This window comes from Trachurus trachurus (assembly GCF_905171665.1).
Source record: "Trachurus trachurus genome assembly, chromosome: 8".
NCBI classification, from domain to species: domain Eukaryota; kingdom Metazoa; phylum Chordata; class Actinopteri; order Carangiformes; family Carangidae; genus Trachurus; species Trachurus trachurus.
The window spans coordinates 10,913,660-10,929,796 of NC_139905.1; the positions used below are offsets into that span (position 1 = coordinate 10,913,660).

General features: G+C 43.0%; 2 protein-coding genes across 4 annotated transcripts in view; one reads left to right on the plus strand and one right to left on the minus strand.

Annotated features, from left to right (window-relative positions):
- Window positions 1–953: 953 nt before the first annotated feature.
- dock6 (dedicator of cytokinesis 6) overlaps window positions 954–16,137 on the plus strand; it is a 33,508-nt gene continuing 18,324 nt past the window's right edge. For 2 of the 3 annotated variants that reach the window (XM_083977504.1, XM_083977505.1), the window contains exons 1-21: window positions 954–1,175; window positions 3,324–3,411; window positions 4,337–4,515; window positions 4,758–4,826; window positions 4,965–5,091; window positions 5,543–5,755; window positions 6,685–6,770; window positions 6,909–6,975; window positions 7,249–7,398; window positions 7,553–7,633; window positions 7,854–8,010; window positions 8,133–8,263; window positions 8,370–8,463; window positions 9,017–9,179; window positions 12,673–12,790; window positions 13,592–13,662; window positions 13,759–13,897; window positions 14,046–14,147; window positions 14,250–14,336; window positions 15,290–15,521; window positions 15,703–15,867. In XM_083977504.1, coding sequence (XP_083833630.1) covers window positions 1,126–1,175; window positions 3,324–3,411; window positions 4,337–4,515; window positions 4,758–4,826; window positions 4,965–5,091; window positions 5,543–5,755; window positions 6,685–6,770; window positions 6,909–6,975; window positions 7,249–7,398; window positions 7,553–7,633; window positions 7,854–8,010; window positions 8,133–8,263; window positions 8,370–8,463; window positions 9,017–9,179; window positions 12,673–12,790; window positions 13,592–13,662; window positions 13,759–13,897; window positions 14,046–14,147; window positions 14,250–14,336; window positions 15,290–15,521; window positions 15,703–15,867 — 2,569 coding nt within the window. In that variant the 5' untranslated portion in view covers window positions 954–1,125. Of the gene's footprint in view, window positions 1,176–3,323; window positions 3,412–4,336; window positions 4,516–4,757; window positions 4,827–4,964; window positions 5,092–5,187; window positions 5,316–5,542; window positions 5,756–6,684; window positions 6,771–6,908; window positions 6,976–7,248; window positions 7,399–7,552; window positions 7,634–7,853; window positions 8,011–8,132; window positions 8,264–8,369; window positions 8,464–9,016; window positions 9,180–12,672; window positions 12,791–13,591; window positions 13,663–13,758; window positions 13,898–14,045; window positions 14,148–14,249; window positions 14,337–15,289; window positions 15,522–15,702; window positions 15,868–16,137 lie in introns of those variants that run through there. The other variant, XM_083977506.1, reaches the window with a different exon arrangement.
- angptl8 (angiopoietin like 8) lies at window positions 9,434–11,880 on the minus strand. The gene is made up of 4 exons (XM_083977508.1): window positions 11,423–11,880; window positions 10,772–10,921; window positions 10,151–10,261; window positions 9,434–10,055 (listed from the first exon to the last, which is right to left on the minus strand). Exons 1-4 carry the CDS (start codon window positions 11,702–11,704, stop codon window positions 10,038–10,040), a joined length of 561 nt encoding a protein of 186 aa, XP_083833634.1. The 5' UTR covers window positions 11,705–11,880; the 3' UTR covers window positions 9,434–10,037.

Genomic DNA, 16,137 nt, shown 5'->3' on the forward strand with positions numbered 1-16,137 from the left:
CACAAATGTGACTTTTCCCTCACTGTTGACCAAAAGACAGCTGTAGCTATTCCTCATCTCCTTGTAGAGGTCAAATTTGAAGACTGAATCTTAAACAATCAGTCATGAGGCAAGGCTTTCTTTCTTCTCCAATCACGGTGAACAGCCCCACCTGCTGGTGTGATTACAGTGCAACACTCAGTGTTGTCTACTTAGAGCCATGACACAGTGCCAACAGTCCTCTAGATGCTGCTATTGTGCGCTTTTACTTATTATCCTTATGAGATTAAAAACTTGGCAGCAACAACAGGATCGCCCTTGGGAAAAGAAAGTAGCGGATTAAGCGTGGATCAGACAAATATCAAATCATGTTCCTCTCAGATAGGACAGATCATGCTGCTAAGTAGTTATATGACTCATGAAATCAAAGCAAAAGAAAAAAAAAATCTATAGGCTAAAGAAAAACATTGTGAGAATATTTGTGCTCTTAAAACTCCTTTGTCCTGCTTCCTAAATTTTATAGAGAAGTGAAACCTTAAACTGAGGTGGTGGAGTGGAGGGGGATATGTGCCATTATCAGCTAGGTCTCTGTAAACCGGTCAGGTGAGATTTCTGCATGAACAGATGGCAGATACAGTCACCTAGGACAAGCTGGTTACATTAGTGAGGACAAACAAAAAGACCGGAAGTGATAGTCGCTTTGGGGGTGTAAAAATTAGTAAGGATCAGAATCACTGTGTGAAACAAATGTAAATATCAAATTGGAGTATGGGTGAGATATTTTTGAAGACATTGTGTGGTATTGAGATGGAAATCGTAATCGAGAATGTTTAAGGACACCTTTATTTTGAAAAGTCACCGGAAGTAGCGCCGCGTTTCTTCATCTGACTTGACAGTAATGGCCGCCGCGGCGCGGTTCAGCTCCCGGCCGCTAGGAGGAAACAAGGAGAGATTCCTGCTCCGCTGCCCCGGTCCCAGCGTGGAGAAGGAAGCAGCAGAGTGTCCGCATCTCCCTACACACAAGACGGGACAGAGGAGCCAAGGAAGAGGAGGAGGAGGCGGAGGGAAAGACAGATAGAGACAGAGAGAGTGAGCTTTCAGTTTGGCTTCTTCTCCGAGGAGTTTCTTTTACATGGCGACGAGAGAATGACATCCACGGCCAGCGAGAGGAGGGCGTTCGCTCACAAAATCAACCGGTGAGTTGAGGACGAGGCTCCATGAAGTTATTGTTTAACGGCTGGCGGTTGGTTGTGTGTGTGTGTGTGTGTGTGTGTGTGTGTGTGCATATGTGTGTGTGAGTGACCTGCTGGACACACGGTCCATATAGCAAGTAAGCTAGTAACGTTATTTCTAACGTATCTCTTGCAACCATTAACTTCTTAATATCTAAACGCATTTGAAGTGAACGGAAGATTTTTTTTTAACAGTTCACACTTTTTAAGAGTTTATTAGCTTCAGCGTAGCATCGTAGGTAGTAGGAGCATTATTGTGTTATCACCGACAATGGTTATTGAGCTACTTATGAAGCTGCTGTGCTGTGCTGGGGGCTAATCTACAGTAGTAGTAGAGACTGACTGACTGGGATGTGTCATTTATTTATAGGGAGTGTTTTAGTTTGATTCATAAACAACGAAATAGCATCTAATGACACAAGGATATATGTGTGTGTGTGTGTGTGTTTTTGTGTCGTGTGAACGCCTCGCAGCATTAACAGTTAATGAATTGACCTGTTTCCACATGTTGTAAACTGGTTCTCCCTCCCTATCACAACAAGGCAAGCTGTGGCTCTGCATAGGAAATCCTAACATACTTAACTAACCAGTAGAAGTGTGGCACAATTTGCAGACAAGTCTTTCCCCTTGTTCAACCTTGTGTTTAACTGTTTTCCTGCAACATCTATCCCTCCTCTGCTGCTTACCCGGAGATTTCTCAATTTTCCCCCTGTTAAAAGGGTTTTCTTGGGACTTCTTCCTTAGTTGATGTGAGGGTCTAAGGGCAGAGGAGGTTGTCATGATGCTTTTGGACAAAAATGGGCTATTCAAATACAATTGCCTTGCCTTGATCTTTATTTTTTGTCTACAGATGTGGTGCTGCTAGTACTGCAACTACACTACACTGAATCATCACCCTCATCTTCACAGTTCATTTGACTGTCAAGAAACTGCTTAGCCTTGCAACTCCAGAAGCCTGTGAGAGAAAACAAACAGGACCACAGATTCTTATCACTGACCCCGCCACAAGTGGATAACTCTCCCACTTTCACTTAAGCATGCCTGGATTGTGCTGTTTTGGAAACTTTGGACTATGCTCCAAACCCAAAGTCATCTTCTTCTTTTTTTTTTTTTTTAAAGATTTAATTATATGTATGTTCATCAGCATTAATATGTGACAGCCCTCTCTCTCTTGCAGCATTCCCCAAGTCCTGCCTCTCCTCTCCTAAGAGGGACCCAGACCATTGTTTAGTGCCGGATGCAGGAAGGGGTGGGAAGGGGAGTTCTAGCTATGGCAGTCGATAGCTTTCCTTTTTCCTGTTTGAAATACACTAGAGGTGTATAGAGCTGCAGAAACATTTCATCATTGCCTAAGGATATGGTATAAAGTTAGAGTCAACGTGCACAAACAGGCAACTTTCCATTAAGGCTGTGTAACTATATGTTTGGGATGGGTAGTAGAGAGAGGACATCGCTCTTTATGCACTGCTGTAATCATGACAGATATTGTTTGGGAAACGTCAAAGCTTCTGCAGCTGTGTATATGAAAGAAACAGACATTTTGTGGTTGTAGAGCAGCAGCTGCTTGCTTGTTTCTGTGAGAGAATTGTTTTGTTTTTTGTCCCCCCCTTCATTGTCTCACTTTAAGCCTCCCCATTTGCCGTTAGTCCATAAAGGCCACGGACGGAGCTCTGGCTCGGTGCCTGCTCCCTGGAGCCAGCTCGCCACCTCTCTGTGGGATCCGCTCAAGTCCCTATTCAGAACAGCTGCTGGCCTTCAGCATCACTACCAGCACCAGTAGCTGAACACTGCGACAGGGGGAGGGCTTTGTAGATTGTAAAGGCATCTCTCCGAAACGTCGAAAGCTGAACTGTGACGGTGCAGTTGAACTTTGTGCTTCTGCAAACTGAAAAACTAAATGAGCATGACAGAGACTGTGTGACAGAATTAGAACGGTTTTGTTTATACACATTTCTCTTGTATGTTTAGAGTGATTATAGTTTGGGGATTTGTATTTAAATGGAATTAAACACCCATAAAATAAAGTGTGTTTAGTTATCCTCCCTGGCTTTGCAGCCAGTTTTCACAGAGTTGTCTCGCTAATATCTTTTATTATCTTTCTCTCTCTCTCAGGACGGTTGCTGCCGAAGTCCGAAAACAAGTGTCCAGAGATTATGGCTCTCCTCAGCTGTCAAAGAAGAGAGGAGGCGCGCACCACCCTGTGAGTCACCCTGTGTTTAGCCTTCCTAGGTTTTTAAATCCTCACTTCACAAAGTGGGTGTAAATTTGTGAGAAAGATCCAAGTTTAGATATAAATAAAGTTAGGTGAGTGCAGCTTTAATTTGTGTTGACAACTGGCACAAAGGGAGCTGGTTCTATATGATATGATATACCTGCTCTTGATCACCTGTGTAGTTTGACTGCCAGGAAGTTCCTGCTTTGATGTTCATCAGGTTGTCAGTGTCCATACAAGAGATATTGCATTTACTAAATGTCTGTCACATTACAGTAAAGACAACTGAATTTACAAATACTCTGGATGCTGCGGAGGAACAGAAATCCCCTGGGAAACCACACATAGGTTGTGGGACAGAGTCTGTTTACTCATTGTTCTTTAAAAGTTCCTCATATGGGCAAAAGAGACGAGCGAAAAGAGGTTTTAGGTTACAAATAATGAGGCTGTTTATTGAACTTAAATTCATGTAAATGCTTCAGTGTTTTTACAAACAGTGTGTGACTGCGAGCAGCAGTGGCTGTGGCTGATTCTGGTTTCGTTGTAACCCAAACAAAGGGAAAGAAAGTTAAATATGAAGAACTGAGAACTGAAAATGAAATGTTATCAACTCTCACTCAACATTTAAACACAACATTAACCTTTAGTAACTTGTGAGAGTGGAAGTTTCTGTCAGCTGATCAGTAGTTCTTCAGTTTAGTGAGAAATGCCCATAATGAAATGACTAACACATGTTCACAAGAAGGACCTGTAATAAATAGAAGATATACATCTACTTTAAGTCTTTTATATACGTATATACATATCAGAAATCCCACATCACTCTGTTCTAATAACCTCCTGTCAAGCTAGGAGCTTTCATTATGACCGTATAATAGTAATTGTAATATAATACTTTACTGTTGATTGACAGTTGCCCCTAACGGAGGTGGTGGAGCCGGTGGACTTTGAGGAGTATGTGAACAGTCATGCCCCGGCCGTGGAGCCTGGCCCTCTCCGACAGCTCACGGAGTTCCCCCAGGACGACCTGGAGCTCCTCCACCTGGACAAAGACTGCACTACACTGGAGCCCCCGCTGCCGGAGGAGGAGGAGTGAGTCCGTCCAGCTGCTAACGGCCAAACAACAACCCCTCATACTGTAACACACACATCACTCTGTGTGGTTTTTTTTTTGCTCTGCCACACACACACAGGATTAATAATATTACTATAATGGAGGACAAACATCCCTACAGACAAGAACAAAGCCTTCCTCACTGACACGGAGTGAACATTAATATTAAAAAGCCAGTTTTGCTCAATTATTAATGTGTTTTTTTTTTCTTTCTATGTAGCTCATTTGATCCCAGGGTGAGAGATGCCTTGGCAGTCTACACAGATGACTGGCTTGTCATTCAGAGGAAGTAAGTGGTACCAGTTGAATTAACCCACTTCTTCATCTATTCTTTAATAATGTGCACCACTTTTCCCGTGTTCACGCTTCGGCTGATTGACAGTTACATTATCACTGAGACAACTTTTTTACCCTTTTTTTCTTGTAGGTATCAGCGCTACAGCACAATATACACCCCTCACAACTCGGAGCGGCAGAGGGAGAGGCAGCGAGGGCTGGTCAAACAGACCTTTGAACTGGACGTGGCTGCTGCCGCCGAACGCCAGGATGACCAGGTAGCTGATGGTGACGGTGCTATCAAAAGGACTCGGTATCTCAAACTATAAAAGGCGCATGGTTTTCGGTTCATTAGACAGTTGTTCCTGATGTGTTGTGCATACAGCGTTGCCAGGAGTAAAAGCTTAAAAGTTTTATCACGCTCCTGAGACCCCATCGTTTACGACCTTCTATAAAGAGATAGAGAGACCAGCCAGCCGATGAGGCGCCTATGAGTTATATGGTATATTATGCATACATCCCACTCAGCTAGGTCATCATATCCAGATTCAGTAATGGATAAATGGATATATCTTGTCGATTATGCGCTGCACATTCTCCATATGAATCATATTAAGTAGTTAATGGTAATAAGGGAGTAGGATCTATAATCCATTGTTCTCAGCTTTCTAAAACATCTTCGCCTGGAGGGAAAAAATAACAGGTGACCTCACCGGTGTGTGTTTTCAGGATGACGCAAAGCGGCGGTCAGTGAGCCTCGATGAGACCCCTCGGGGCAGCTGGGCGTCCAGCATCTTCGACCTGAAGAACTCCTCCCCGGACGCCCTCCTGCCCTCCGTGCTGGAGCGCACAGCTGCAGAGGACATGGACCGCCGCAACACAGAGGCCCGGCAGCAGGGGCGCCACTGTGACCTGCTGGGCCTCTACCCTCCCCCTGACGAGGTCTGTGTTATATCACAGTCACACACTTCCCTCTGCTGTTAAAAGTGATAAACATGAGGATTTATAACATAGATACGTTTTCTATTGCAGTTCTAGATCATCAGTTTGTTTAATTTTTTTTTTATTGTGCAAGTTGGCTGATTACCAAACAACACATATGACACAGGACAGGAGAAACAAGAGGAGCAACATAACAATAAAACAACATGGACAAAACCAAACACACAAACAAACAAACCAAAAAATAAATAAGTAAAAAATAATAGTAGAATACAGTTCATCAAGCTTAACCCACTTAATCCAGGAGAGTATTTTGGCTCAGTCCAAAATCAATAGAGCTGATTACACTGTTATTGAATACAGATTTAATATGCTCGTGGGAAAATGAGCTGTGGCACTTTTTTACAAGTGAGGGAACTAATCCACTAACTACATTCACACTGAACTCTTATTGTACAGTGTACCAAGTATGGTACAGTCAGTGATCGATTTAAAACAAACAATGGTTCATTTCAAATAAGTTAAAGAACAACTTTGTAGCATTAATCACTAAATAAAAGATCACAGTCTGAAGGAAGCCAAACAGTTTTCAGTCTTAGCTGCGCATTGATTGCAACTTAATGTTATAGATCACTGTCTGCTTCACGCAGCAGCAGAGCACTCTGATGGAAATATAAGTGCATGCAGCTGCCATTTGTTTCTACTCAGGAGTGATGGTATTGAATGTTCCCATAAAGTGAACTTGCTGGATGCGTAGAAACGCTGAAGCCTCCTCCTCCCTGGAACTGTTTGCTTTTCCTTCCTCTGTGCTCTCCTTGTCTCGCTCTATCTCCTTTTCTTTCTGTCTGTGTACACACCATCACTTTCCGACCATGCTGCTGTGTTGCCATGACATCTGTGTAATTGTTATTCTTGTGTGTGTGTGGCAGGACGAAGCAGTAGAGAGGTGCTCGGTTCCTGAAGTGCCCAAAGATCATTGTGGCCAGAGGATCATGGTCAAGTGTCTGTCTCTGAAGTGAGAACTGTTTTATTTATATATGTGTATAAATGTCACATTCATGTCTTCATGCACTGATTCATTTTTAGAAACGTTCCCTGATGTTTTCCATATTTGAGAACCACTGTATTTTTTTTATTTTTTTTATCTCCTCAGATTTGAAATAGAGATTGAGCCAATATTTGGATCTCTTGCCCTCTATGATGTCAAGGAAAAGAAAAAGGTATTTTATTTGATATTACAATAGGTCAGATTTTTTATTTGGAACAATGAGTAACTCTTCCATTGACTCTCACTGTGTAAAACCACTTACGTAATGCTGAGCTCATGCTCGACTAATTGAATTTCCCTCGTCTCAAAAAAGGTCTAAGTGGTCTTGCGGTTTAGATCACTGAGTCATAACTGAATTAAAATCCCTGGACGTGCATTTCCATTATCATCTTTCCTTTCCCCTCCCTCTCCCGCTTCCCGCTTATCTCAATCTTCCCTCCAACAGATCTCGGAGAATTTCTACTTTGACCTGAACTCGGATCAGATGAAAGGGCTGCTCAAACCCCACACACCTCACATAGCCATCTCCACACAGGCCCGTTCGGCCATTTTCTCCATCACATACCCGTCCGCCGATATCTTCCTAGTCATTAAGGTACCGACAAACTCCTATTTCACACTTGATTCATTCACTTTCCCTTTCATCCATTATTTTAAGTGCCACTTATACTGTATAATTACATTTAATCAAATGCCCAGTCTCTAGATAAATCAAGTATTAACACTAATGAGCGTTTTCTACTTTTCAGCTTGAGAAAGTCCTTCAACAAGGAGACATCGGAGAATGCTGCGAACCCTACATGGTTATGAAAGAGTCAGATTCCTCTAAGGTAATGGAGCCAAAATGTGTTTTAAACTGTTGCAACTCTCAGGGCCGTGAGCCAGCATGACATGGGACCTTTTTATAGTCACAAGCATTTCTCAACTCTGTCTGCAAACCTGCAATATTTACTATCCTCTTTCACCCCTTTAGATATGCTGGCGGTTGCAGATTTTTTTTTTGCAGATAATGTTCTTTATTACATCTTGTTTTGTCTTGTCCCACTGCAGCACAAGGAGAAGCTGGAGAAGCTGCGCCTGCAGGCAGAGCAGGCGTGCGGCCGTCTTGGTCAGTATCGCATGCCCTTTGCCTGGACGGCCATTCACCTCCTCAACATCGTCAGCAGTGTGGGAGGTCTGGATCGGTCAGACCCGGACTCGGACTCTGGTACTGCTGACTCCAGATGCACTCTCACCAGTGTACCGTTGGCAAATAAATGTGATATAATTGCATCGATAATATTCATACCCGTGCTTCTCTAACACAGTAGGATTTTGTCGTCCTTCCAGAGAGAAAAAGTCATGGGACATGGAATGAGAGGAAGAAGAAGGGCTTTGAGAGGATGAGCGTTGGGGACGACATGTGTAACTTTGCTACTTTCCGCCCTGCAACACTTACTGTCACCAACTTCTTCAAGCAGGTCAGACTCTTGTCATGGCCACAGCCTCTCATATTTATTGAACAATACATGATATAATAAGGAATAGAACTGATATTGAGCTGCTCTCCTGCTTGTGTGCATGAAGGAAGGGGACAGACTGAGTGATGAGGACCTCTACAAGTTTCTGGCAGATATGCGCAGACCCTCGTCCGTTCTGCGCAGACTCAGACCTGTCACAGGTAAACACAACCTGCACACTCTGTTAAGACACTACAGGTGCATCTCAATGAATTAGAATATCCTGTAAAAGTTAATTTATGTCAGTAATACAATTCAAAAATTGAAATTAATACATTACATAGATCAATTACACACAGAATGAAACGTTTCATATCTTACAGCTTACATTTAATGAAGACCTATAATTCAGTATCTCAAAAATTTGAAAATTATAAAAGACCAATAAAAAAAAGAAGCATTTTTAATATGGAAATGTCGGCCTTCTGAAAAGTATGTCCATCTATATGCACTCAGTACTTCGTTGTGGCTGTTTGACTTGAAATACTGAAAACTGACTTTTCCATGATATTCTAATTTATTGAGATGCACCTGTATATTCTGTTGAAAATCTGCCTTTTAAAGTGTGCAACACTAAAAACAGTGCAGCCCATGTTAAAATCTCGTCGTCTTGTTCTGATTTATTGAGATGCATCTGTATGTACTGTGTCTGTGAACATGAATTCATGTACATAATGTGTATCCATGACCATGACTCTTTTGTTTCTCCAACAGCCCAGTTGAAGATCGACATCTCTCCAGCTCCGGACCAGCCTCATTACTGTCTGTCCCCAGAGCTGCTGCACGTGAAGCCGTACCCTGACCTGCGTGTTCGCCCAACCAAAGAGGTGCAGGAGTTCCCTGCTCGCCATGTGTACACTCCACACACCACCTACAGGTGAGCGCTCGTCCTCCAAACACACACACACGCACGCACACTGTGAGTTGACCTGTAGAACATGAGTTCAGCCTGTCACTGCACACATGGCTCGCTGTTTTTATTCTGGGTTTATTCTAGGTTGAAAGAAAAAGAGGAAAGCAGCCTCTGAATTTCAAATTAAAACACATCACATTCTTATTTTGTAAAATGTATAAATTAGCGTTGATCTTTTGTCTTTATCGATATACAGTATATTAAGAAATAACCCATGATACTGATGATTTAATACATTTATTTGAAAACAAAATTTACAAAGCATATCAAAGTCAAGACAACACATATTACATTAGAAATACACTCAGTTAGCACCTTATTAGGTACATGTAGCTAAAAGTAATACAGTACAGAAAACCTACAATAAATCCTCCATTCGGGAAGGTTATAATGTTCACATCTAGAATGTCGGCAAATCATTTGAGTGAGGTGTTGATTCAGCTGAGTGGCCTTTTTGGGGAATGTAGTTTGTGGTGCTGTTGAACTGTATCATCTGTTACTCAGCCACTTTCAGCCATGTAACTCAGTTTGACATCCAGTCACAAACTGCAGCCTACAACATGGCCATAAAGTTGAGTCAACACAAACTTGTAATTATTGCTGTCATGAGGCGAGAGCTTATTGTAGGACTGCTTCAGCTAGATGCCACAAAAACATGGACACAATCATAAAGGTGTGAGCAAAAAAAAAAAGTATTTTCTTCCATACGAGTAGATCTGTTATTTACATATGAGGGTTGGAAGGGAGTGCGTTGAGTCGAGATGTGGATGGACCCGTCTCGTTCAAAGAGCTGCATGGACTGGGAGCTGAATCTTAAAACAGCTATGTCATAGCTTCACTCTGGAGGAAGGAAATAGGATGAGGAAATTAATGAAAGAAAAATATGAAAAGGACAAAACCATCATCAAAAGGAGGTTAAAAAACAAGTACCTCACCTTGCTCAGCAGTTTGGAGAGCTGCTCATTTAGAGTCTCAATGTTGTCCTTGTGAAACTGGGTGAAATACTGTAAACCTCTCAAAACGCCCGAGTGCTCCGCTGCTCTCTCCTAACAGCGGGAAAAAGTCAGTAGACATTGGTCAGCCATCTCTATCAATGTCGAGACATCAGTGAGGGGTTTTCAAACATGTAAAGTTTTCAGGTGTCTTTGCTTTAAAGGGATAGTTCAACATTTTGGCAAATTGGCCCATTGCAGTAGGTTTGTTACCTTTACTTGTCGGTGCAAGCTGTTTTTATAATGGTGGAGCAGAGCTACGCTACGGAGGCTCATGGGATTTCTTGGTTTCCCATCATCAAACTCACCAAACACACAATCCAACAACTCTAAAACGCTTTGGTGGACAAGTTGTAGCTCTGAGCAGCTTGCGGCTCTGCTCTGCCATTCTAAAAATAGCTTGCACCGACAATTAAAGGTAACAAACCTACTGCTATGACTATAGGGATTATGGCAATGGGCCAATTTGCCAAAATGTTGAACGATCCCTTTAACCAGCAGTAGATGAAGACAGACAGTGAGATAAGGTCTGTATCTACATCGAGGCCTCGAGCTTCCTGTTACCTGCAGCTCTTTGATGCTGGTGGGTGCCGAGTTGTTGACGTGCATCTCCAACCTTCTCACTTTTGTCTCCAGCGCCGCCTCTTCCTGCTCCACGCCTGCCAGCCAGTCTTTAGTCATCTTGGTCTGAGCTTGTTGCTTTACCATCTGGTCCTGTCAAAAGAGCATCTGTCCAGATTATCCTCTTCCCCCTCACCAATGATCCCAGTGCAGCTGGCAGCAGCCTGCCCACAGTCCAACATGCAGCTTTCTAATGACACTCTCACTCTCTCATCTCAGATAAAAGAGTTTGATTTATCCATATACATCAGGAAAGTAAGTTAAAGAACCAGATGAGAACTATTGGTCTTAAGAAAAAAGACGATTAAAGTGCTTAAATAATAGAAGAGGTACTTAGGATTTTATGCAGACATAGTACAGGCTTTGTTATGTTGCTCGCTATTTTTTCAAATCACTAAAGACCTGCTTTGTTGTGTCTGCTGAGCTGTACACACAGATAAACACTGAAGTTTAATCTGATAAACTGCCTCCACGTTCCCCTGCTCCTCCGAGTTACAGCTTTAATCCTCAGTGGGTATCTCGCTTGTAACAACACAGCCATGCAACATCAAACGGGACTTCATTTGTTTGCATATTTCTTTGCTGTTTTCTTACCTGCAGCAGCTGCACGACTTCTTTTAGCTGTTTCTCCACCTCAGCAACCTGCTCGGTCTCCTCTCCCAGCTTTTGCAGAGTCCCCTCGCGGGTCTTCAGCGTTTTGCTGATCCTCGCTAACTTTGCATCGGTGGTTTCGTAAGCGTAGTTGAGGGATTCGCTGAACTGTATGACACCGAACATGAGCACGTTGACGTCCTCCTGCGGCGCCTTGGGCTTGATGAGCGGAGCTGCGTTGGCTGCTCCGGCAGCCATACAGAGGAAACACAGGCCCCAGATCATCTTGATAATGGCCGTTGCTTACAAACTGACTTGGAGTCTAGTCACGCGTTTACTTTTCAGCAATTTAGTAAGTTTGTTTGATGCAAGACCACCAGAAAGAGAACGGAGAGCAGTCGAAATAGTATTTGTCTGTCACAGCTGTGCAGAGGCTGCTATCATCAGAATAGACTTGTAGGGCGGCCACTCTGCCTTATATTGGATGTGTACATGCAAATACCTTGGTAAAACATTAGCTCAGCCGTGGTTCGATCCCTGCTCCTCTCTGTGATCTCAGTGACCTTGCCTTGAAGTTTAACCTTAAATGACATTGTATGATTTAGGTCACAAACACATGTGACATACATAGGTATGCTATGTTGTGTCCTTGGCTTTGAACACGAGAGTTTTTGCTCTCCAACGAGCAGAAACACAACAATGTGAAGTAAATGCAATGTAATAACATGTGATTCTGCGGTGAACGGTGGATAAAAATCCGCTGTTTCAAAATTTATGAACAAATATTACCTCTGATGTTTGACTTGGAAGGCGTTGAGGTGACTTTTACCGTGCAAACCCAGACACCGGTCACATTTTTACCCCATGCGCACGCACACACACGTTGATGTCTTCCCTGAGAAGATTTTTATCACTGTGTCCTTGTCTCTTTTTGTCTCATTTCCAAGCCAACTATGGTCACAGTGTAAAACATGATATGATGACATAGCATTTATCAAACAGTGACTAGTGGATGCAGCTACTGACTTGAAGCTGTTTTAGAAGTGGTGACATCTTCTAAATGAAAAGAACATATTGTTTGTACTCGGCACCTGCCAACGTTGGTGTGATGTCCGTGTCTACTTTGGTTTTTTCTGTATCTTCTAAATGAATCACTAAGTGCACGGCTCACATATACTGTAGAGTTTAGAGTGTGCAGCTAACAGCCCTGTGAACCAGACATTTAATGTGCCTTACATCATTTTGCCTTCCAGGAATCTGCTATACATATACCCACAATCCCTGAACTTCAGCAGTCGTCAGGGCTCAGTGAGAAACATCGCCGTGAAGGTTCAGTACATGGCGGCAGAGGACCCCAGTCAAGCTTTGCCGGTGAGTCACTCACAGTCGAGGTCGATCCAGTGACACGACCGCAGCGAAAATGAAATTCCAGTCACAAAGAAACAGCTTGAGGCGGTGAAACGTGATATGACATCTTCTTGGAAACGCACACTTCTTCAAAGCAGCGTTTGTTATGAGCAACAGCGTCGGCTAATCTGGTTTCACTTAGCGAGCTACAGTAAATAGTTGTCACGACTCTGATTTATTATTTTGCATCAAATATGAGTTGGCTGATTTGCAGAATACGGTACTTGCTTAAAAGTGCCACTCCTGCTAAATTCACCTTTGTTGATACACACCACTCACCCTCCTGTTGACCTGAGGGGTCACGGTTTAGAAAGCTGAAGTTTGCTCCTTCACAGATAACAAGGCAGATTGAATTTACAGTTAGCAATGGATTAAAGCTGCAGAACTAATGTCAAAATGTTCAACTTGAACTGGTATAAGTGCTTCTGCGTCTCATTTTCTAACCATTGGCTCAGATAAACTGTAGTAATAGTGTTTAATATAATTGATAATATTGATCTAAATGTGCCTATGTAAATTGATTATTTAGTTTCATAGAAGATTTTATGAATGTAAGAAACACATGGATGTCAAACAATAGGATTAGAAAAGTATTTTTGAAAGTTTTCCAGCATCAGTTAAGGTGTGGTGTCTTTGCAAAGACAACATGCAGGCTGTGAAATTCTTGGATGTAGTGTTGTGATTGTTTTCCTAGAGAGAGAGAGAAAGCGAATGCCTCCCATTAGTCATAGAGCGGTGTTGTTTGTACTCTGTCATCCTGACCAGGTCATCTTTGGAAAGTCGAGCTGCGCCGAGTTCATGAAAGAGGCCTACACCCCTGTCATCTACCACAACAAGTAAGGCTCCGTCAACCTGTCCACCCTCTGCTCTGCTCCACCCACTCTTTTCTTTTCTTCTCTAAACGTTCTCTCTCTCCACCTCTTGACCCGAAGGTCTCCTGAGTTCTACGAGGAGATGAAATTGAAGATCCCTGCCAACCTGACAGACAACCACCACCTGCTGTTCACCTTCCACCACATCAGCTGCCAACCCAAACAGAACACTCCTCTGGAGACCCCTGTGGGCTACACTGTGAGCACACACACTGCTTCAGCTTGCACACATTTAACACACCCACCCACACATATATACACAAACACACACGTTTGTTTGAAAGCTCCCTTTGTTGTCTTGCCATCGGTAAGAGATCACGCGCCTGTGTGTGTCTTTCTGCCTTCAGTGGATCCCTCTGATGCAGCATGGCCGACTGCGCACCGGCTCCTTCAGTCTGCCCGTCTCCGTGGAGAAACCTCCGCCCAGCTACTCGGTGCTCACCCCCGACGTGAGTGTGTTTCAAAGAGATTATGTGAATATCGGTTTTGCCTGCCATCACCTGCTCCTGCGTGTGCGAGTGTTAAACGAGTTGGTTGTCTCTCTGTGGCAGGTTCAGCTCCCAGGCATGAAGTGGGTGGATAATCACAAAGGGGTGTTCAACGTCGAGGTGACGGCGGCTTCCTCCGTTCACACTCAGGTACACACACACACACATGTTTTCTACACCGAGCACCAGATAATTATGATAATTAACATCAGCATCCATAGCCGTCATTTAATGTGAGTGCGAACGCCCATAGCTGTTACTGTGGAGCGAACTACAGACATACAGGTGCACCTCAGTGAATCAGAATATCATGGAAACGTTTATTCATGTCAGTAATTAAATTCAGAAAGTTAAACTAATACATTATATTGATTCTTTACACACATAATTAAATATTTCATGTCTTTATTTATTTCTTTTATTAGTAATAATTATGGTTTACATTTTATGAAGACCTAAAATTCAGTATCTCAAAAAATGTAAATATTACAAAGACCAATTAAAAAAAGCATTTTTAATATGCAAATGTTGGCTTTCTGAAAAGTATGTCCATCTATATGCATTCAATACTTGGTTGGGGCGATTTGACTTGGAACTACTGAAAATAGATTTTTCCATGATATTGTAATTTATTAAAGGGATACTTCACCCAAAATCAATAATTCACCAAATTTCTACTCACCGTCATGCAATGGAAGGGTTTGGAGAACTTTCAGACTCATCAAAACGCTTTAGGAGTTCCAGGGGGGGTCCGGCTGGCAACGGATTTTCATATAATGGCGGTTGATTGTGCTCACTTTTGAATCGTCCAAAACACACACTATGAAACATCCAAATATCTCCATACTGCTCGTCTATACTGACCCAAGTGTCCTGAAGCCGCCACATGAAAAAGTTGTTCGGAACTCCAAAAGCGTTTTGATGACTCTGAAAGTTCTCCTAACCCTTCCTTAGCATGACAGTGAGTAGAAAATTGATGAATTATCGATTTTTGGTGAAGTATCCCTTTAAGATGCACCTGTATATTCTGTTAAAAATCTGCCAAAGTGTGCAACACTAAAAACAGTGCAGCCCAAGTGAAACTCTGGTCCTCGTGCCCCCAGGACCCCCACCTGGATAAGTTCTTCACTCTGGTGTATGTTCTGGAGGAGTACTCCTTCCCCTTCCGCCTGAAGGACGTCATCATAACGGAGGCGAACATGGAGGGGGAGCTGAAGGCCAGCATGGCGGCGCTGAGAGGGGCTCTGCTCGACACCTGTGTCCGCTTTTTACACCAGCTGCTCAACAAGCTCATCCAGCTGATCATCTACCCGCCGGTCATTTCTGGTCAAATCGGTGAGTGAGTGAGTTCTGAAACAGAGACTATTGAGTCTGGAACGAGGCCATTCGCTGTTGCTGTGATGTTTTGTTTTGGCCAAACATCACAAATACATTCTCAAGCTTAAATCTACCACACACAAATCAATTCACAGTTATGTCTGATAGAATATATGACTCATGTGGCTCTGCTCTGCAGTGAACCTGGGCCGTCATGCCTTTGAAGCGATGGCGTTGTTGGTCAACCAGATGCACAAGAACCTGGAGGGGAACCACGATCAGCATGGCCGCAACAACCTCCTGGCGTCTTACATCCACTACTGCTTCCGCCTGCCCATGGCCGAACCTACAATACCTTCGTCAGGTGAGTCACCGGACTACACCGTACTACTATCAACACATCGATAGACAGACAGACTTTCATTTCTGTTGATTGACCGTGAAATTCGGAATATAAATCGCATTGGACTATAAGTCGCAGTCTATTTTTGAGGGTCTCAAACTGGGAAAACAAGCTTCTCTATTCCTATTATTTAATAAAAACATTATACAAGTTATTCCACAAGTCTACAACATGGCCTTTCTTGTTATTTTAAGTTAAAAAAAAGAAAAAAGAGATCGGGATAATAATACT